This window comes from Prunus persica, chromosome G1, assembly GCF_000346465.2.
Source record: "Prunus persica cultivar Lovell chromosome G1, Prunus_persica_NCBIv2, whole genome shotgun sequence".
In the NCBI taxonomy this organism is placed as follows: Eukaryota; Viridiplantae; Streptophyta; class Magnoliopsida; order Rosales; family Rosaceae; genus Prunus; species Prunus persica.
This window is the reverse complement of record NC_034009.1, coordinates 40945965-40968302: the sequence shown is the minus strand read 5'-3', so window position 1 is coordinate 40968302 and position 22338 is coordinate 40945965. Positions and strand designations below refer to the sequence as shown.

Here is a 22338-nt window from a genome sequence, read left to right as displayed (position 1 = left end):
GCAGAGGAGCTGTTGAAGAAACTCAAAAAGGCATGGAGCCAGTGAAGGGTCCAAGCCTCTGATCTCATAGCAGAGAAAGCTAAGTCCCTACCAAAAAAAAAAAGAGACCTAAACATACTCAGTGAAAGAGACAAATTGATTTCTGCAGGCCCATTGCAACGTGCCTACTTCTTCTGTTCTGAGCCACTGAGTAAGTTTTTTTTTTCTTTTAAAATTTTGGCCATCTCAGACAATCCCAATAAGAATCTGCTACAAAATTTTAAAACACTTTGTTTTTCTGGGCTCAGAAGTCTGCAACCAATAAGGAGTTGGAGGAATTTTGAGACCTTTCTTAGACTCTGAGATACTTCTGTACAAGCTTTTCTAGCATAAATGGAGATGGTGTGGCTTCTTCTGTGCAGCTTTGCTTTGTTGTCAAAGATGAGCCTTGTCTGCAACTCTGAGGCTGGCAGTGTCACATATGATGCAAGGTCTTTGATTATAGATGGCCAACACAAAATTCTGTTTTCTGGTTCCATTCATTATCCCAGAAGCACTCCTGAGGTACCCTTATTGCATTACATAATGATTTATATTCTTGTTCTTGATAATTGTTTGCTTGATTGGTTTTCATTTCCATTTTTACTTGAATATCCAAATTCTGGGTTTTGCTTTGTGAAACAAAATCATTCATTTCTCATTGTTTTGGGGTAGGTGAGTGCAGCAGCAGAGCGGGATTCTCTGCTGCCATTTATTTTTCTACATTTTCTCATATTCTTTTATTTATTTATTTATAATTTTTTAAAGGTCATTTAAAGATAATGCAAAGGAATGAAAAAGCTTATTAAAGTCTAGAATCCATAATGCAAAAAGAGCCAAACTATGACTTATATAATAATGGTCTTTCCTGCTTTAGTTGAGAAAATAAGAGTTTTCTTCCCTTTAGTTGTGGAAGTAAAAGGAAGAACAAGAAGATAAAAAACCGCCACACAACCCCAAAAAAAACAAGGGGAAGAAAAAGACAAGGGCTCTCTTCCAAGAAAGATATTTTCTTGCGGAGAAAATTGCAGCTAGTTTCTGCATGATTTGTAGAAAATGCGTGTAAATGATAAACATTCACAAATTACTAAAATTCAAATTTTATGTGAACGAGATCTAGTTCAATAGAAAAATGGTCTCTTGTAGACTAACTAATAGTCTCAGATTCGAACCTCCATGATACATTGATAGTGTGTATGAAAAACTCCTTCCCATTTAGTTTAGACTATCGTTTGTATTAATATATATCTATATATATAAAGCAAAAGACAGATATATATAAAGCAAAAGACAGAGAATGGTGAAACATTCAAAATACTAGAAAATACTAGCCTTGATTAATGCAAACATTAAGAATTGAAATTATTAATTAAATGAGGATAATATGGTAAATTCACACTTTTTCATATTAAAAAAACTAAAATTAAAAGAAAAATCAGATAATGGATCTTATTTTTATGAAACATAACTACCCATTATCTTTTTTAATTCTAAAAATAAATAAAAAATAAAAGAGAAAACCAATTAGAGTATATCCCTATATATGTAGTTGTATATTATAGTTAATGACGTGGCATATGCTTATAGTTAATGACGCCTTTATTAAATTCACATTAGTTATAAATTAGTATCCATTGCATCATGCTAGTCTATGTGTCTTAAATTTCTGTAAGTGGCAATGTAATAAAAACTTATCTAAAGTCCACTAAAAACTCATATCTAAATATTTTTTAATCCAAATGTAAATTTTATTTACCAGCACTCCAATTCGTCACGAAAGCATACAAGTTGACCACGGTTTTATACTAGTTTTTCTTTTTCTAAAGAAATTTGATTCAGCCCATTTGTAAGTTGTAACCATTTTTCTAACGCATATAATTTAAGGTATCATTTTCTAAAACTATGGTTTAAACCTATACAAAATTAATTGTATATATTTTCCAATTTTCATGTCATTTTCAGATGTGGCCATCTTTGATAGCCAAAGCCAAAGAAGGAGGAATAGACGTGATACAAACATACGTGTTTTGGAACCTTCATGAACCCCAACAAGGAAAGGTGAGAAAAAATATTCAACTAAGTTTATAAATTTTCAATGAATTCATGTCATTTTCAGAATCTAATTAATGCAATAATACTTCTGGGTAATCTTTGTTTTGCAGTTTGATTTCAGTGGAAGACATGATATAATAAGCTTCATTACGGAAGTCCAAAAACAAGGCCTATATGTTTGCCTTAGAATTGGACCCTTCATTGAGAGTGAATGGTCGTACGGGTAAGATTCTTTAAATGTATTATGAAAATTGACCGTATGATAATATAACATTGTTATATAACTAACACTATAGTGATGGTGATGCAGGGGTCTGCCAATTTGGTTACGGGACATTCCCGACATTGTTTTCCGATCTGATAACGAACCATTCAAGGTAAAAAAAACTTAAATTGTTGAAGAGGTTAACATCTTTGTTATCTCTTTAATCAAAATTTTGTAACACCCTTATCAATTTGTTAATGGCAGACTGAAATGGAAAAGTTCACAACGAAAATGGTCACTATGATGAAAGCAGAGAATTTGTATGCTTCACAAGGTGGACCAATTATATTGTCACAGGTTTTAGTCCATAGCAGAAACTTATAAATGGTTTTTTGATCATCTGCACTATTTATTTATACATATATAAAATAAATAAATAAACACTAAAACGTGTATCGAATACATGTACGTAGATTGAGAACGAGTACAACATGGTAGAACCAGCTTTTCATGAAAGAGGACCCCCTTATGTTCGTTGGGCTGCAGCCATGGCAGTGGGGCAGCAAACTGGTGTGCCCTGGGTTATGTGTAAACAAGATGATGCTCCAGACCCTGTGGTTAGTTTTCTTTCCTTTGAATAGTAGGGTCAATAGCCTTTCTAAGCTTTCACGGGCACTCCTGAAGTTTGCTCGACAGTTTGACATGTTATATCGTCATATTCTATTGTCGATTCGAACCATGAACTCAGTTTTATTCTCATTCTTTGACAAGTTGAATCCTGCAATCTGCAGATCAACTCATGCAATGGGATGAATTGTGGAGAAACTTTTGCTGGTCCTAATTCCCCTAATAAGCCATCACTTTGGACAGAGAACTGGACAAGCCAGTATGTCTTCATTGTTCCTGATATGCCTGTCTTTATCATAATATCTGACTGAAAGTTTATTTTTCCTTTCTTTCTGAACTTATGCCAAAATTTTTGTTTTTGGTTTTGAAGATACCAAGTGTACGGTGGTGAACCATACATAAGATCAGCTGAAGAAATTGCATATCAGGTTGCGCTGTTTATTGCAAAGAACAGAGGAAGCTATGTTAATTACTACATGGTATATTCATCTTGTTTCTGGCATAATAGCATATGCATCAAATCTGCATCAAACTAATAAAATTAAATTGAACCCGACACGATATTTTCACTTACAATACGGTTTTGATCCAGTATCATGGAGGAACCAATTTCGGAAGAACAGCTTCTGCATTTGTGGTGACTAGTTATTATGATGAAGCTCCTCTTGATGAGTACGGTAAGATTTTCTACAATCTTTTTCCTTGGAGCATATTTGCATCTTCTTGTATTTGATATTTGAAACTGTTTAGCTGATGAGTTCTACAGGTTCAATAAGGCAACCAAAATGGGGTCATCTTAAGGAATTGCATGCTGCAGTGAAGCTAGCCTCCAGTGCTCTACTTTCTGGAGACCAAACTAGTATCTCTTTGGGCCAACTTCAAGATGTAAGAGCACTGATGAGAACTGATTTTCTTTGCAGTGATTGGTTTCTTTGGAGCAAGTACATAACTAATTAAGTAAAATAAAACATACCGGTTTCGATGTTTTTCCACCAGGCTTATGTCTTCAAAGTACAATCAGGAGAATGTGCTGCTTTCTTGGTGAACAAGGGACCTAAACATGCCACTGTCCCCTTTCAAGAATCTTCATATCAATTGCCACCAAAGTCAATCAGTATCCTACCAGACTGCAAAAAAGTAGCCTTCAACACTGCAAAGGTAATGCTTCTTATCATTTCACGTCATGTTTGAGTTCAACATATATAAAATCAAAGCATAATATAGACACACCTTATCATTCATGAAACTCCACACAGTAGCAGCAATTAGCTCAGATATTTCATATGTATTTTTTGGTTACTGAAATGGCTCCTTCAACAGGTAAGTGCACAACATGCGACAAGATCATGGCAGGTAACTCAAAAGTTTGATACAGCTGAAAACTGGGAAGAGTACAAAGAAGCTATTCCAAATTACGAGAAGACCACATTGCGAGCAAGCGCATTACCGGAGCAAATAAGTATAACGAAAGATGAATCTGATTACCTTTGGTACACTTTCAGGTAAATCATTAACTAGAAATGAGGAGTTGGCTGAACCATGCCATTTACTGATGTCCTTGCAATTCATTGTGTAAAAGCAGCTTTCAGCATGATTCGAATGCTCAATCTACATTAAGTGTAAAATCGCATGGACATGTCTTGCATACGTTTGTAAATGGAGTGTTTACAGGTAAAATTTGTATCTCACTTATGTTTCCTCATTTATCACCAATTTCACATACTTATTGGGAAAGGCTATGTTGTTCTTTAGGATCTGCACATGGAAGGCACAGGAATGAAAGTTTTTCCTTGGAGCAAACTGTTACTCTGAGTAAAGGGATTAATTATATCTCCTTGCTTAGTGCAATGGTCGGATTACCGGTAAATTTTGATCTCAGTTCTTGTTCCATTATTTTCTCCATGACTTTTTTATGCAATGATCATGGGAAAGAAACACAGTGTAAAGTTACAATTATGTTTGAAATTTGTCATTGTTGTCTGCATGGAATTTTAAGTCAAATTTACTTCTTATGTGAAGGATAATGGAGCATATCTAGAGCGTAAAGTGGGTGGATTACATGAAGTGAGGGTTGAAGATCAAGATTTCAGCAAAAGCTCATGGGGCTATCAGGTGATTTTCTTTTCAGCATATCTTATCTCTAAATGTAAAGCTGGATTTGCTTACCCTTAAAAATGTCCCTTCCATAAATTTATATTTTGTTTTATGAAGGTTGGGCTGGATGGAGAGAAGTTACAAATCCATAGCGACAGTGGATCAAGTAAAGTTCAATGGAGTAAGTTGGGAAACTCTGATCATCAACCACTGACATGGTACAAGGTAAAAGTACATAATTCTTCTTTGAATCTACGTTCTGCAAAATGTGGCCAAAATACAATTTTAAAGAAATCAAATTCTGCACAATTAACTGAGATATATATCTTAGATTTCGTTATATAGGTGTGCTCTAAGTTATCGTCTCTACTCTGCATAACTTCTTTAATTCTTGGCTTTTTGGCAGATTCTATTTGATGCAGCAGCAGGACATGACTCTATTGCATTAAATCTTGGTTCCATGGGAAAGGGTGAAGCCTGGGTTAACGGCCAAAGCATCGGTCGATTTTGGGTCTCCTTCCAAACCCCAAAAGGCAAACCTTCACAGACATGGTATGCTATGCAGTTCATACCAACTTTATATATTTGTTGTTATTTCAGTACTTTGGGCACACAACATTATACCTTTCAATTTTCAGGTACAATGTACCTCGATCGTTCCTCAAGCCTACCGGGAACCTATTAGTTCTCCTGGAAGAAGAAAACGGCGACCCCCTAGGAATTTCACTGGACAAAGTTTCAATAACACAAGTATGTGGGCATGTGTCTGAAACACATTTACCCCCAGTCAGCAAATGGTTGGTTCAGAAAACTCAGAATCAGAATAACACTAAAACGAAACTTGGTAGAAGGCCAAAAATTCAACTCAGTTGTCCTCCAAAGAAGAGCATCTCCAAAGTCTTATTCTCAAGCTTTGGCAACCCTTCTGGTGATTGTAAAACTTATGCCACCGGAAGCTGCCACTCATCTAATTCCAAAGCAATTGTAGAGCAGGTGAGCATCTCTTTTCCTTTTTTTTTTTTGCGTAGTTTCAGTGCTTCATTTGGTTTCCCAAAACACAAAAGAACTTCTTATCTTCTCCATGTTTACATGTTCTAATCATGGTTTAAATTTTCAGGCTTGTCTAGGGAAGAGGAGATGTTCCATCCCAGTATCATTACAAAAGTTTGGTGATCCATGCCCAAGCATCAGTAAAACTTTGTTGGTTGATGCACAATGCACATGATGCAAGTATAGTTTTGGATTGAGGTGTCATTATATTAAATTGGCAATAAATTTCGGTTGGTTGCTAAGCTTCTCATTCAAGTATTTCTCTAATCATGTTGGCAAATGATTCATTTCTACACCTGATACTAAGGAAAAAAATTCCAAATAATAAAATGTACCTCCGAACAAGTTCCTACATTAAACCAGCGGTGAGACAAACACTTGGCTGTTTACCCAAAAAAAGATAAGACACTTGATTCATAAAATAAAGTGGGTGTATCTACAACTTCTGGATTCAGATACAAATAATGTTTGAACAAGCATCAATTCCAATCTAAGTTATTCTCAACAATATGACCGCCTAGAAATATATGTTCGCAAGCAGTAATGATACAGAGGAAAGTGCAAGGTACACAAGAATGAGAATGAGCGCATAAACTTTGAAAGGAACAGGTGACAAATTTCATAGAATGCAATTGGACCTCACCTTCCAATAAGCAGCTTATATTTCACTATTGTTCATCTTCCTGAGTCCTGATTTGCGAGGAGGAGTTAAATTGTTTTGGAGAAAATCATCTTGCACATTGTCAGTGTGATGCAATCATCGAACTAGAAGGTTTTAACTCAAACATGCAGATTCCAATTGTCAAGTCATGTTAATCAACTATTGAAGTATCCACTGCAGTGTGTGATTTACGATCCTTCTTCTTTGCAGCTTTACTCTCTTTTGCATTCGAAAAATGTGCTGGTAGAAGGGCTTTTTGGGAAGGTAATTCAGCAATAAAAAGCAGAGTTTGAGCCCAGCCAGCATATTTCCCATATTTACTCACAAATGCCTCCGCCACACGGCCACAGAGCTTAGGTGTCAGACGAGCACCTGCTAGCTCAGGTATGAGGTATCTAGTAGCAATCTTACTCAGCCCATCAAGAAAAAAACCATCCACACATCAGCACTTTATGAATTTTCAAAACACAGAGACATAACTGTTAAACATTAGCAAAAGAACCCCTAAGCTAAAAGAGTTATGTTGATCAACAACTCATCAAGCTATTAACTTGTCTAGCACCATATGACATATATGCGATTTGTAAAGTAGAAACATCAAGCAGTAAAGAGCATACCTGCCACACGTGTGTATCAACAGGAATGGCATGGTGTTGATCAAGCGAGAAAAGAGCTATACATGCTGCCACCTTAGGACCAACTCCAGGCAATGTGGAAAGAGCTTCAATCACCTCTTCAAGCTCCGTTTTACGCAGAGACAAAAGCCACTCTGCTCCTCCACCAGGTTTCAATTGCAAAGCTTTTACAGTGCCAGTTATGTACTTGGCCCTGCCCATACAAACCAACCCAACAAACCAAATCTCAATATTATGAGCTAACAATAACAGTAATCCAAAAATAAATATATGCATATGAAGCAAACAATATAAATATATGGAGTGGTGATTAAAAACAGACCTATAGCCAAAACCAGCCTCTCTGAACTCTTCCTCTGAGACCATGGACAAGCGCTCTAAAGATGGAAATTCATGGAACTCAAAACCTCCAACAGAACCCAAATGGTTCCCCAACGAAGATACAAAATCTACCATTTTGGTAATTCTCTGGATGTTGTTATTTGAAGAACAAAGAAACTGAATCAAACACTCAACTGGGTCTTGCCTAAGCACGCGCGCACCGCCCAAATAGCTCGCGAGCTCAGCAAACCTCGAATCCGAGGCCGAGAAAACCTCCCAAATGCCAGCCAGAGAAATACCCACATTGAGAAAGTCGAGCAAGGCCAACTTGGCATTGGTTTCGGAGGTGGTGGTGTGGTGAAGGCAGCAGGAAACGTCGCCGTTTTCGAGGTGCCTGAGGGATACTAAGTGGGACCCAACAACGCCTGTGTACTGAAGAGGGCCGGTCTGTCTCCACCTGAAGGTTTGGCCGGTGGGGAAGGTGAGGGGCAAGGAGAGCTCGGATTGGGTGAGATTGAGTGGGACCCATTTGGTGGGTTTGAGGATGGTTTTGGGTCTTTTGGGGTTGTGGGTTTGTGGGGTTGGAGGGGTTGATGGAGGAGATTGAATGGGTCTTTGTCTCTTGCTCATGATTGAGAGGGGTCTCAGGTTCAGTGAGAGCATGAAAATGGCAGTTAGGAATGGGAATTTTAGGTCTGCAGAGAAGTTCCCTCCAAACCCAGAGAGAGGAGGCGGGGAAGAGGGTAAAAAGGTACATTTAGAATTGGGTATTGGGCTGGCTTCATCACTATGCATTGCATGGGTAAGCCCATGTATAAAACACGTGTTTAATCTTTGTAAATATGCTCAAATTATAGAAAAAAATTAGCAATGCCAGGTGAGGGTAGTGAGGGCGCCTTGCACCCAAGTTCAAGTTCTTCTATTTGTAAATTAGATTGATTTAAAGTAGTTTAGACTTTCGTTCATATAAAAAAGAGAAAAGAAAAAAGAATGCATCAGAAAAAGAAAAATAAATAAATGACTTATGTGTGTTCTTATGCATATACATGCAAATGCAATGGAATAATCTCACCACATTTACAGCCCACAATAAAGGCTTCATTTCCGAACCCGTAATCTCATGTACATGTGGGTCTCCATGCCCTCTCTCGTGTCTACAAAGGCAAGGAAATAAAATAGTTATTTTATGCTCTCATGTTTTTTTTTCTCCCTTTAACTAATCTTGATAGTTAAAACACAAAATTGGTAAATGTTGGAAGAAATGAGAATCAAGATGACACTTGAACCCAATTTGAGCATCAAAAGTGACTATAAGAAATGATCGAGGCAACTTGAGTGAGGATCAATTGTTGAAGTGGAAGTGGAACACACATATGCAACCACAACTAATACCGCGTCCTTATATATGTGTGGTAATTTTGTTTAACCAAATTACTTATTCAGTGCGTGTACGCGCATGCACCACAAGCTCATAAAAGAAAGAAAAAGCAAAAGATCCATGTGAGTGCTTCCATTTAACCAAGTTACTTATTTAGTGCACATATGTCACTACACCACACCATGTACATAGTAATTATAAGGGTGCACAATTTTGTTTAACCAAATAACTTATCGAAACTACTTATTCAATACATGAATGACACGCGATGTAAATAAATAGAATAAATCACACATGAACTGTTTTGTTTAATCAAAATTACTAATTCAATGCTTAAGCGTCACGCGATGCGAGCATTGACACAAAATTACACGTGAGTGATTTCGTTTAATCGAAACTATTTATTTAGTGGTTAAACAATAAGAGCCGTGATACAACACTACACCACATCACATACATGTAAAATATAAGAAATTATAAGTGTGAGCTATTTTGTTTAAACAAATAACTTATCGAAACTTCTTATTCAATACATGGAATGCGCTAGAAACAAATAGAATAAATTACACATGAAGGGGTCGTTTGGTACGGCGGACTGTCATGGACTGGACTAAATCCTGGGACTGTTTTGGATTAGCTCGGACTGGACTAAGCTGGATTAAGTACTGACCTATGGTGCTGCGTCGAACTAAGAAGCTGGATTGTGAAAATAGTGAAGACCTATGTTTGGAGTTGTGTCGGAGTAAAAAATAATTATTTTAATAATTAATTTTAATTATAAATAAATAAAATTCTAATATTTACTTTTAATTAAGGATGACCTTAAAATAAATAATAATAAAACAAATAAATTTTAATATTTTTTAAAAGCCAAACTATCTTATCCTTTCTTCATTTTTTCCTTTTTTCTCCTTTTCTTCTACCTTTCCTTCCCAGCCCGTCTTTTTTTTTTTTTTTTTTTCCCTTTCCTTTCTTCCTGTTCTCCTGTTCTCTTCCCAACCCGTCCTCATTTTTTTGTGGTCTCCACCAAGCAACGCATCAAAACCTGTAATCCAAGATGAGCAATTTGGCAACAACAGCAAGATGGCTCCATTTTTTCCAGCATTGCTGTCTTCATTGTCTGCGCTCAATGGATGGTGCGTTCGAATGAAAACGATCTAAGCCGACTCAACACAAATCAAGTGGATTCTAGACATCCCCAAAACATCATCAGTAAGTAAGGAAGCTACCCAAATAGGAGCAGTATCATAATTACACAGACCCATATTTTTTTCTTCTTTTCTTTTCTTCCTTTTTCCTTCTTTCTTCTCTCTGTTTCTGGTTTCATTATTTTTTGCTTTTCTTTTTTTCTTTGGAACTACTACGAATTGGACTCAGATGGCGAAAAGAGATGGTTTTGGATTCTGCTAGTTGCTGGGGTGCAAAGAGAGATCGTTCTGAGAAGAAATCCAGGGTAGAGCGATGAGCGTTGGGTTTCATTGATTGGATCTGTGGTGGGGTTTTGATTCAAGCGATAAGGAAGTCGGACTCGCGTGTTCAAAATAGCGAGCGTCCTATTTTGCGAACCCAATTTTGGGCTCACTATATTAGCTGTGCGAGTCCGGGCTTTTTTAAACTATTGGACTATATAATCTCATTTAAGATAATCCCCTCCCTTACCAAACATGGGTTTCAAGTATTGTTTAATCCAATCCAGTCCAGTGAGGCATAGTGAAGCATACCAAACATGGCCGAACGGTTTTGTTGAACTGAAATTACTAATTCAGTGCATGAACGCCACGCGTTGCGAGCACTAACATGAAATTTTATCGAAACTACTCATTTAGTGCATGAATGACACGCGCGGTAAGAATATAAAAAAAGAAAAAAGAAAGAAGCGAAAAAGCAAAAAGAAAAGAAAAAAAAGGAGGAAAAAACCTGAAAACTAGAATTTGCTCAGCAAAGCAAAACACACAGTTGAAAAACAGAGAAGGGAAGCCCTACACACTCTCTCTCCCTCTCTGTCTCACTCTCTCTCTGTCCCTTGTCTGTCTGTGTGTGTCTCTCTGCCTTTGATTCTATTTTTGCGCCAATCAAAGTCCCAGCAAGTCTCCAATTCCTTCTCTCTCCTAAAAATGCCAGCTTCTCCTTCATTCCCTTCAGGTAACTCAAACCTAAAACCCTCTCTCTTTCTCTCTCTAAAAATTCAAACTTTTACATTGCAATTAATTATATACACAGCAATTCACAATTCACAATTTTGGTTTTTCACTTCAACAATGTTTGAATTTTTGCAGACTCCCGCGGCAAATGGAGGAAGCGAAAGCGCGACCCCCAAATTCGCAGAGGCAAACGTGAGGACGACGACGACGAAGACGACGACGCGGTTGCTGCCGCAGAAGACAACGACCTCGAACAGAACGATGACGTTTCAGAGGATCCCCACCATAACCCCCAATCCGGTGCCGCACCGGATCCCGGCCCTCACGAGACCGAGGTCCTCGACGGTGGGGTCCGCCAAAGCGACTTCCCTCCCGTCGTTTTGCGCACCGTGAACAGGCCCCACTCGTCCGTTCTTGCAATTGTGGCGCTCGAGCGAGCCAATCACAGCGGCGGGGACGCCAAGGGCCCCACCAGCCCGATTGTCTTAGAGAATGTGTCGTATGGTCAGCTCCAGGCGTTGTCCGCGGTGCCCGCCGATAGTCCGGCGTTGGATCCGGACCGTGCAGATGGTGCCGGGTCGTCTTACGTGGTCACTCCGCCGTCGATTATGGAAGGCCGTGGCGTTGTTAAGCGGTTTGGGAACAGAGTTCATGTGGTTCCAATGCACGCAGGTATGTATATGTTGGTTAACTATTTGTTTGTGTCTAGTTATTTGTGAGCTGTAGAAAGTGGCAAAGAGTTGCTAAAGTTGTAGAATTTCTGGGTTTTTATGTGATAATAAACTCTCCCTGAATTCTGGGTTGTTTTCAAAATTCGGTTACGCTTAGGACTCTACTACGTCGTGTCTTGAGTGGAATTTTGGTATTTGATGTGTTGCATTAATTGTTGCCTACTCGTTTTTCACTATGAACTGCTGCTGGGTTTGTGCAATTAATTTTTTATCATCTGTAGGATCTTAATTTGAAGAAATGACTAATTGTCGGAATTTTGTTTGCTGCAAATCTTCTATTAGAAAACAGTTGGAAAGTTTTGATGAGATTGCTATTTGATATTTAATAACTGTTTAGGAGGTTTCTTTATCTGAAAAAAAGCATTTTGTGCACCGGTAAACTACTCTTTTATGCGGAATCATCATGGTAGGCAAATAATTTAACTGATCTGAGTCAACACTTGTCACTTGTTTGTGGTGCTGACCTGGACTCAAATTATAACATTTATATGATCTGAAAAGGACATAAAGGGAGCTTTTTTTTTCTGATTTGCACCCAGACAAAAGATTTACTTTTGGGTTTAGAGGAAGCTAGTCTCTAAAAAGGATTTGGAACTTACTCTGGAAATAGGCCTTGGATTCCTTGATATGAAGTCGGTATCATGTAGATTCTTTATTTTCCATCATCTGTAGGGCCTTAACAAGATAATTGATTCGTTTTTTTTCCTCAAATGCTTGGAAGGTGGATGTGTTAAAGCTACATGCTTATTATGCATTTCTGAGTATATATATGCATATAAATATGGATTTCTGTTTTTGTGGAATTCTCCTGTTAGCAGATTGGTTTTCACCAGCCACAGTGCATCGACTAGAGAGACAGGTGGTGCCGCATTTTTTCTCAGGAAAATCGTCAGATCATACTCCTGAGATATACATGCAATGTAGGAACGAAATTGTTGCTAAATACATGGAAAATCCAGAGAAGAGACTTGCATTTTCTGATTGCAGTAGATTAGCATTAGCAGGTCGTCTAAGTTCTGATGATTTGACTCGAATAATTCGTTTTCTGGATCACTGGGGAATTATCAATTACTGTGCTGTAGCACCGAGTCGAGAGCCTTGGAGTGGCAGTTCCTACTTAAGGGAGGAGCTAAATGGTGAAATTCATGTGCCATCAGCTGCTCTAAAATCCATTGATAGTTTAATCAAATTTGACAAGCCCAGATGTAGGCTTAAGGCAGCTGATGTTTATTCGTCTTTGCCATGTCATGATGATGATGATGTCTCTGATTTGGACAACACAATTCGGAAGCGTCTATCTGAAAATCATTGCAATCATTGTTCTTGTTCTCTTCCTGATGTATACTATCAGTCACAGAAGGAGGTACATCTCTATCATCTCAATAATATTATGTTTTTCCTGTCCATAATTTTATCAAAGGATAGTATTTTTCCTTCAAAGGATGAATGAAACTGCAGGAAGTTACTACCCCAACATGTGACACAAAAATTTAACGCCCATAATTAAATGAACGAAAAGATAACATGTAGATGGAGTTGTATTTATATGTTTAAAAGAAAACATGTCATCTTAGATGAGCTTGAATGGAGACAATGGATCCTTATATCTGAACCCAATTATTTAGATGAGCTTGAATGGCGATGATGTATCCTTATAGCTGATCCCAATTAATTAGATTAATGCTTAGTATAGTTTGGCTGAATTCTTATTCACTATACTAACTGATTGGTATCTTATTTTTCAGGTTGATGTACTTATGTGCTCTAATTGCTTCCATGAGGGAAGATTTGTGGTTGGTCATTCAAGCATAGATTTCATACGGGTGGATTCAACAAAAGATTATGGTGATACAGATGGGGAGAATTGGACTGATCAAGAAACCCTTCTGCTGCTTGAGGCAATGGAAGTGTACAATGAGAACTGGAATGAAATTGCAGACCATGTTGGTACAAAGTCAAAAGCACAATGCATCCTTCATTTTCTTCGTTTGCCTGTGGAGGATGGCCTGCTGGAAAATATTGAAGTTCCAGGCGTGTCCATGTCTTCCAACTCGTCAGATAGAGATGGTCGTGGAGGATTTCATTCAAACTCAAATGGGGATACGGCAGGTGTTCTTATTTACTTATGGTTCTCATCCTTCAAGTTATCCTGATGTATATTAGACCTTATATGCCAACTTTTTTTTCTTTCTCAATTTCTTTTTAGGATCCTGCCCACAAGATGTTGATTCTGAAAGCAGGTTCCCATTTGCGAATTCTGGGAATCCAGTCATGTCCCTGGTAGGTGACTAATCTGATGCATCATGGTCCTTTATTTTCTTGTAATTCAGTTGAAACATGTGAACGTGTATTCTGAAAAGGTACTGTCCCAAGTACGCTACAGAAAACAAGATTGTATAATTATTTAATTGTTTAATTTTTAACACCCCCAATATCAAAGAGAACTGAAGTATGATTTCTTGCGTGATGCAACTTTTTCATCTGTTTGGATAGTGGAAATACTTCAAACAGATGTAGACCGACTATGCAATCCGGATAAATATTTTGATAGAGAGGCAATTATGGTAATAAACTGAGTGTATTTGTTTCTAAGTTACCAACTCAGATGATGAATGCATACATGCTTGTGGGAGTCTTGTAAGACTTTTCCTTGGTTCTTTTTCATTCTTATTGTGTGGCTGGGACTAGGACCATACATTATTTACAGTTATTCTGAGGTTGCAAAGAATTTACTTTATCATAATTCCTTTACATTCTTGAGAGAGTGGTACAGAGGAAAGGATATCTTATCCCTACAACCTGTGAAATAAAAACGAAGGAATATGATATAAAACTTGACAGAGATCCCAGACTTAACATGTGTTCTTGAGTTATAAATGCACATTTAATGAAAGAGATAAAGGTTTTCCCAGACTTCACTTGTGTTCTTACACAGCTAACTTGTTGAAAATGTTTGTAGGTTGCATTTCTGGCCTCTTCTGTTGGGCCAAGAGTTGCTGCATCTTGTGCCCATGCAGCATTGACGGTATTTTCTGAGGACAATGGTGTATCTGCTTCTGGCAGTATTTTGCAGATGGAAGGATCAGGACATAGGTGATTTCTCTTTGTTATAATGTTTTACAGTGGAATTCAACTTTAAAGCCCCCCATTTTATGTTTGTCATATCAAAATAATTCCCTGGGATTTTTTTTTGCTCATAGAGGATTTTTTTAGCTCGGTTAATTTACTAAATTTTTTAGGAAAAGAGGAGTTCGCTAGTACTGGTAATCTAGTGAAAGCATTGGAAACCCCCAAAAAGCTTTTCATTCTAATTGTTGCATGTTCTTCATTGATATTGCAAATTTTGTTCCGTTTGCTTAAAATTTATTTTTCACCTATGAAGGATGAACCCCGAGAGCATACATGGTAGAGAAGGTGGTGCTCACGGAAATATTGCAAATTCACTTCAGCAGAAGGGTAGGCATGGAGTTTCCTGTGTTCTTTTTCATATTCTCTCTCTCTCTCTCTGTCTCTCTCTCTCTCACTCACTCTTCCAGTTATTCATGGATTAAACTTCAGAAGAGAACACAGCAGGACATGGTTCTAGGGGTCAAAATGAGGCAGGGACAATTCCAATACCGGCAGAAAAAGTTATAGCTGCTGCCAAAGCTGGCCTTGCTGCTGCTGCAGTAAAGGCAAAATTATTTGCTGATCATGAAGAACGGGAAATTCAGAGACTATCTGCTAATATCATAAATCATCAGGTATAGCTTCTGCTAAATTTAACTGTTTCCTTCTTATTTGTATACTTTTCTGAAACTTTTTTCTTGTTACTATTTGGAAAAAAAAAAGGGCTTGAACCATATTTTTTTTTCTTCTCATTATTAGTTGCTGCCTGTTAGTTGTTAATAGGTGAGGATGGAGATTTTCGTATCAGAATTTTTTTAAAAAAAAGATGGGCGAAGATGGAGTTGAACTTCTTAAAAAGGCCTTAAGGGACAAGGTCCTTTTTAGAATCTTGACTTCAGCTGCATACTTAAAAATCATATTTTGAGATGTGTCGTTATTTGAAAGATTTAGAGGACTATCGGCATGCTTGTATGGGTTGGAGTTGTCTTTGTCTGTTGTAAGTTGTATCAGTCGTAACACAAATCATTCCGTTCTGATTAGCATTCAGTATATACTATACAGTATCTTGGATATTTTTATTTCAACTGATCTAGTGTGTTTCGGTAGCCTTAACTGGTTATTGATGGACCAAAAAGTATCCTGGGCATACAACTCCAGGATGGATCATCTCTGAGAATAATTGGCCAAATGAGTACCGGCTTATATCCTCAGATCTTTAGTATGGGGTAATTCATTGTGTCGTTGGTCTGAAACTCAACTTCAGACAAAAGAACAACTTATTTTATTTTAAGAGGGACTGCTTTCCCTGTTAAATTTTAATTTTTTTACTTATTAGTGTTGGGATATGGTTAGACAAGTTTATGGACATTATTTTAACACACACATTCATATGCTCTTGATAACTGAATATTCTCTGAAAATCAAAAGCCCATCTGGAGATGGCATTTGCCCCAACACCTGACTTGTTTCGACTAGTTTCTGCCTCCTATAGTTTAACCTGTATCTTCATAAGCAGGGTTTATTTGTTTGCTATTGGAAGTCATACTTAAATTGAATTGGATGAGTATCCTTATCTCTAGTGTGAAATTTATTACAGTTGAAGAGATTGGAGCTGAAGTTAAAGCAGTTTGCAGAAGTGGAAACTTTTCTAATGAAAGAATGCGAACAAGTGGAGAAGACTAGGCAGAGGATGGCTGGTGAACGTGCCCGTCTTATGTCAGCTCGGTTTGGACCCGCTGGAGTCACTGCACCTATGGGTTTGGCAGGTCTTGGTTCTTCCATGTCTAATAGTAACACTGGTACCGGTAGGCAACAAATAATGTCACCTTCAGCTTCACAGCCAAGTGTATCAGGATACAGCAACAACCAACCAATCCATCCCCACATGCCATTTGTGCCACGCCAATCAATGTTAGGGTTGGGGCCGAGGATGCCCTTGACATCCATACAGTCATCCTCATCAGCTCCAAATGCCATGTTTAATGCTGCAGGGACTGCCCAGCCGACTCTAAATCATCCAATGTTGAGGCCTGTACCAGGTACTAGCTCTGGTCTAGGTTGAAAGAAAACATGTAGATTTGGGGTTTATGGTTATTCCTTTTGGTCGTTGCTTTCTGCACTGTAACTGAAAGTAGTGGATAACATAGATGTCATTCACGATCAATCTGCCTCACATTCTTTTTTAGTTTTTAGTTTTTTCTATATAGAAGATACCTCCGGCAGATTGTAGGGCCTGTATGTTCATACATTTGATCATTAGAAATTAATTCAGTCAAAAAATAATTGTGTTTCTGAAAGTGATGTTGGTGCAGATATTTTTTTTTTCTTCCCCTTTTGGAAAATGTTTCCCTGCTCATTTCTCTCGTCTTGTCTGGAAGAGTAAATTTTCCTCCCCCAAACTCACTTTGCACTTGTCTGATAATACATGGTTGAATTATTTATGACTCCTGTAACTGATTTTGGTTGGTTTACTGACTGCAAAATGTTGGTCATAAGAAAAGATTAACAAGCCTTTTATTCTACATTAAGCTCTGTGTAGGAAGAATAATCATTTAGTGCTTCAATATTCTTTCACTCATGATGCCTCCGGCAGTTTGTAGGGCCTGTTTTAATTCAGTCAAAAATGAATTGTCATCTGGACCTCTGCCTTAATCTTCTGGTTCGAAAGAGAGTAACTTCTGTTGGGAAAATTATTTAGAATTTCTTTTATATATGCATCTAGAAATTAATGTCGTTAAAAGAAAAACTATATCTTTTGACAATACCAAACATCTGTTGAGTATCACTAAAACATCTCCAATGTGCAATGTGCTATCTAGGTACTGTAGATTGGTAACCGATAACGAATCGATGAGCCCCTTTACTAGGGAAAACATCATGATCCAAAATTTCAAATGCACAATTTAATTTGCAACTGTAGACTAATGGGTAACATTCTTTTATATATGATACACTAAATGATTATTCTTCCTTACATTGATAATTATTACCCAATAGAATAAAACAAAACACAAACATACATGTTACATTGATGCAAAGATCAACCAAGAACAAAAAGCCCCTGCTTCTCTAGGTCTAACCCATTACCAATTTAAAGGGCAAGAAAACCCTGAGGCATATATATGTAAATAATTATAAATGTGCCCAATTAAAGGGCATGGGATCTCAAATAACCCTCTATTGGGGTAGAGGTATGTCAGCCAAGTCCTCTCTGAAGGGCACTGGGGGCCCACTAGAATAGGGGATTCCACTTTCCATTTGGTTTTGGGCTGCTGGGTCATTCTTTGTGGGCTCAATAAATGTCACTACACTGTCTTTTCTCAAGGTCAAGTAGATGACTGCAAGGATGTAAATGGCCATCAGAGGAAACACTATGATCCCAATGAACACATTTGCAACTTTTGGTAGGCTGCTGTGGATCAACCACCCCACAAACCCTGTGCTCAGGTAATAGATGTTGATGCCTATGATTCCCATGCCCAGAATCCATGATACCACAATGATCTGCATTGCACAAATCACAATTTCAAATATAAGTATCCGTTAATAAAATATACATACGTTCGTGAGATTTGAACTCATGACCTCTTCTGATAAAAAGGCGACTGATTAACTAATTAAGATTAAGACCACACTCACATAGATTGAGTTCTTGTGGGGTCCCATCTTGGTGGTGCTACTGCTGAATTTGAGTAGTGGGATTAGAGCAAATGGGAGTTCAAAAGAGAGTATCATCTGCAAAATACATAAAAGTTTGCCCTTTAATTAATTATATTTCAGTACGATTTAAATTTAAATTTGTTCAAAAAACAATCATTAGTTTTATATAAAACCAGTCAACGAACCGATGCAATGATAATGAGTCTGCCTGCTCCTGAAGGGCCGCCGATAATGGAAACAATGAGACTGGGTGTAATTGCTATGCACCTGGTCATTAGGTTTCTAGCCCATTTTTTCATCTTAATGTCCAAGAAACCCTGTAAATCAGCATCACTTTTATGTCATTTTTCAAACAAATTTATAGTAATTTTCCAAAGTGCTTAAGTTCACATAATTAGTAAAACATAAAACTAACCTGCATGACAAATTGTCCTGCGTATGTGCCTGTAATTGTGGAGCTTTGGCCTGAGGCTAATAGTGCAATTGCATAAATGACTTTGCTTGACCGTCCCAGCACATTCTGCATATACAAAAGAGATTAGTTATCTGGTTTTATATTCGGAAATACTCCATTGTCAGACTTTTTTTTTTCGCGTATTATGTTTTTGGAAGTGCTGAAAACGCTTTATGACGGTTAAAAGTGTTTATGTAAGCTTTTGGGTGAAAATTTCAAAAACATTTCAGAGTCATAAAAAAGTACTTTCACAATAACAAACAGGCCATGATTCAAGTAACATAACGTGTCAAATATATATCGGTAACAAAATGTTACCATGTATATAAGATTGTTTTTATTTTATTTATAAAGATTATAGTAAAATGAAGGTTAAGTGGTGAGTTTTACCTGGAGAAGGAAAGAGGCAGAATTGAGGGTAAGATCACTGCAAGTTTTGGTGTCCTTATCAGAGAGGTTGGTGTCATGACAAACGGTGCCGGATACAGAGACGATGGCAACATTAATTAAAAATGCTACAAATAATGCAAATCCACTCTCTATCAAGAAATATCGGCACGCGTCCTGCAACAACATAACATTGAATTAGTGTTAATTAAACAAACAGTTTACCAAATTAGCAAGCTTCACTTTATTTGTGATTTTTTTTTTTTAAATTCTTTCTTATATTATAATAATTATGAGGACTTTTTTTTTCAATTATTTTTAATAATCTTTGTGTGGGATTTTACTTTTGGAAAGAAGATGCATGCATGTCACTCACTCACAAAGAAAAATCAAACTAAAATTTCAATCATTTAATTGAGTGATCAAATTATATCGAATTCAAGTGATTTTTTTTATAGAGATGATCTTTGAATGAATATCTACAAAATAAATGGTTTAAATTAGTGAAATACAATAAGGAGTAAGTCCTATAAAAGTGTTCCTCAATGAAATCTCTCTCTATATATATTGATAAGTGTTCTAAACAATGAGTTAATAATTTATATATTTTTTAGTTGTTGGAGATTTTCACCCAACGACTTGGATCTTCATATCATTCAAAGTTATATGCATTAATTATTTATGGCTAGTACTAATGCAATTGAAAATGAAAGCTAATTAACAAATGGGGCTTACGTTGATGCCATGGACAGATTTTGGAATTTTCCTAGAAAGCACAAGAGCTGAGTGGAGAAAAAGGTTGTGCCTGTCAAAAATAAATTAGAGATGAGACGAGAAATGTTTTCTTGTCAGATTGTATGTTAAATTTGAGATATTTAAAATATAGTTTGACGACATAAGTATTTGTCTAACCAAAGATTATGGAACGTACGGCATAACGAGGGCACCCAAGAGGGCAATGGCATCTCCGGTGGCCCCTTGGCCATTGAGCTTTGGGATAAACATGCCTTTGAGCACACCAGATGCTGGAGGCTTCACATAACCCATTTCACCAAAGAAACAGGCAGCCATGACAAACACCAACACTGCTATCAACAATTCCAGCTTCCTAACCTGCCCATGCATATAATATAATGTCACCAAAATATTAAATTAATTTCTTAAACTTGGATTAATTTGCAGCATGAGACTAATTGAAATTACCCCATATCTCTGCAGGCCTAGAAGAAGGAGAGTGCTAAAACCAGTGAGGAGAACTCCGGTCCAAACCGGAACGTTGAACAGTATATTTAGTGCAAAGGCTGTGCCAATCACTACATGCCAAAATTAAGAATCAATATTAGAAAATTTAATTTTTTAAAAAAATTATACAAATTAAAGACAGAAAAACATAAATTATAAATTAGATTTTTTTAGTTGAGTTAATATATTTTACCTTCGGGTATATCAGCAGCTATGACGGCAACTTCTGCTAGCAACCACAGACAATACTTCACAAACTGTGGGTACTCCGCCTTGCATAATTCTGATAAATGTTTTCCTGAAAATTCAAGATTAAATTAATTAATTACTATTATTAAAATGGTAAGAAAACAATATAATCTTCAGTTTATTTTCTCTCAAACTTTCTATCTTATCTCTATTCTCCCTTTCATTTTAATTATAAACGATGTTGAAGAATATAAAGTCATATATCGGAAACTTGATAATGAGTGGTTCCACTTCTAATAACACCGAAATTTTTTGTGATAAAATCTGTATATATAAATATATATTTGCTATTATTGAGTTAAGAAATAGTTTTGTCCTATTTCGTACCGGTGGTCACGCCAAGGTTTGCTGAAAGCGATTGGATTATGAGAGCGAAGACCAATCCAATAAGAATCACCCAAAGCAGCTGAAAATAGCAAAATTTATGATAAGACCACTGCTCTAACCTTTTTCTTTTGCATGCTAAATAATGCAAACAACTCTTCAGGATTTTTCTTTTTATATTTTATTTTAATGTTTGCTTTTAATTTTCCTTTTGCCTTTGTGGGTTTTATTTTACCTCGTATCTGTGATTGGCTCCAGCTTGCAGATCAGTTTCCACTGTGAGATTATGATGTCATAAACAAAAATTTTGTCATTAATAGGAACAAAAAATATATACACACTTGTACATATAAGCGGTGGAGAGAGCTATTTATATACACACGGTAATATTCTCTTGCTAGACTTATGTTATGAAATTATGAATTTAAACTGCGCATTCAGTTAAGAATTTAACCGACTTAATAGTTCGAATTGGCAGTCTGATATGTGTTGCCACGGCAAAAGAACATTGTTCGTGTATATACAATGTAATGTTACATGTATGTATAGAGAGAGAGACTTACAGTTGCCAGGATCAAGGTAGGCCAAAGAGACAAGGAAGCCAGGGCCTACGTGTGCTAGAAACTTTCTCCATCCAGGCTTCTAAAGATCATCAGAATTAATCAACAAAAACAAACTCAGATATGTTGACAAAATAATCAAAATGAAGTCCAATGTAATTTGATTTGTATCAGACCTGTTGATCATCTTTGGGGTCGATGTTATGGTCAACGTCGAAGTGTTTGGTGGGTGGTGGTGTGGCCTCTGCATAGATGGCTGCCATGCGTGTAGCTCCTCCATCTGTACTCACTCTCTGCTGCTGCTCTTGGCTTCCCATCTCTCTCTCTCTCTCTCTCTCTCTCTCTCTCTCTCTCTCTCCTTTTATTTTCTCTCTCTTGGCAGTCAATAAGCTAGCTAGCTAATTGATTGAAACGATGCTTGGAAATATGAACAAAGATATA

The 22338-nt window shown here is 37.1% G+C and overlaps 4 protein-coding genes across 5 annotated transcripts; 2 read left to right on the top strand and 2 right to left on the bottom strand.

Annotated features, from left to right (window-relative positions):
* On the top strand, positions 1 to 6304 carry LOC18789089 (beta-galactosidase 16). Its single transcript, XM_007221922.2, has 20 exons — positions 1 to 190; positions 288 to 543; positions 1981 to 2076; positions 2181 to 2293; positions 2381 to 2447; positions 2540 to 2632; positions 2749 to 2892; positions 3067 to 3161; positions 3273 to 3381; positions 3495 to 3579; positions 3669 to 3787; positions 3899 to 4060; positions 4223 to 4404; positions 4485 to 4573; positions 4655 to 4764; positions 4922 to 5014; positions 5114 to 5221; positions 5403 to 5548; positions 5635 to 5989; positions 6114 to 6304. The coding sequence occupies exons 2-20, from the start codon at positions 373 to 375 to the stop codon at positions 6219 to 6221; spliced, it is 2445 nt and encodes an 814-aa protein (XP_007221984.2). The 5' UTR covers positions 1 to 190; positions 288 to 372; the 3' UTR covers positions 6222 to 6304.
* Positions 6432 to 8767, bottom strand: LOC18793784 (N-glycosylase/DNA lyase OGG1). Its single transcript, XM_007222537.2, has 3 exons — positions 7665 to 8767; positions 7325 to 7535; positions 6432 to 7113 (listed from the first exon to the last, which is right to left on the bottom strand). Exons 1-3 carry the CDS (start codon positions 8456 to 8458, stop codon positions 6859 to 6861), a joined length of 1260 nt encoding a protein of 419 aa, XP_007222599.1. The 5' UTR covers positions 8459 to 8767; the 3' UTR covers positions 6432 to 6858.
* Positions 9987 to 17363, top strand: LOC18792149 (SWI/SNF complex subunit SWI3C). Of its 2 annotated transcripts, none has more exons than XM_020554247.1 (9): positions 9987 to 11183; positions 11318 to 11854; positions 12732 to 13276; positions 13659 to 14022; positions 14120 to 14193; positions 14873 to 15006; positions 15296 to 15369; positions 15472 to 15656; positions 16619 to 17363. In XM_020554247.1, the coding sequence occupies exons 1-9, from the start codon at positions 11156 to 11158 to the stop codon at positions 17081 to 17083; spliced, it is 2406 nt and encodes an 801-aa protein (XP_020409836.1). In that variant the 5' UTR covers positions 9987 to 11155; the 3' UTR covers positions 17084 to 17363. The 2 variants fall into 2 exon arrangements, with proteins under 2 accessions (XP_020409836.1, XP_020409835.1); XM_020554246.1 differs by having other exon boundaries at positions 12729 to 13276.
* On the bottom strand, positions 17924 to 22338 carry LOC18793648 (metal transporter Nramp5). The gene is made up of 13 exons (XM_007225717.2): positions 22074 to 22338; positions 21901 to 21979; positions 21573 to 21613; positions 21341 to 21419; positions 20958 to 21062; positions 20726 to 20835; positions 20454 to 20635; positions 20258 to 20327; positions 19526 to 19699; positions 19097 to 19201; positions 18867 to 18998; positions 18661 to 18756; positions 17924 to 18525 (listed from the first exon to the last, which is right to left on the bottom strand). The coding sequence occupies exons 1-13, from the start codon at positions 22212 to 22214 to the stop codon at positions 18199 to 18201; spliced, it is 1641 nt and encodes a 546-aa protein (XP_007225779.1). The 5' UTR covers positions 22215 to 22338; the 3' UTR covers positions 17924 to 18198.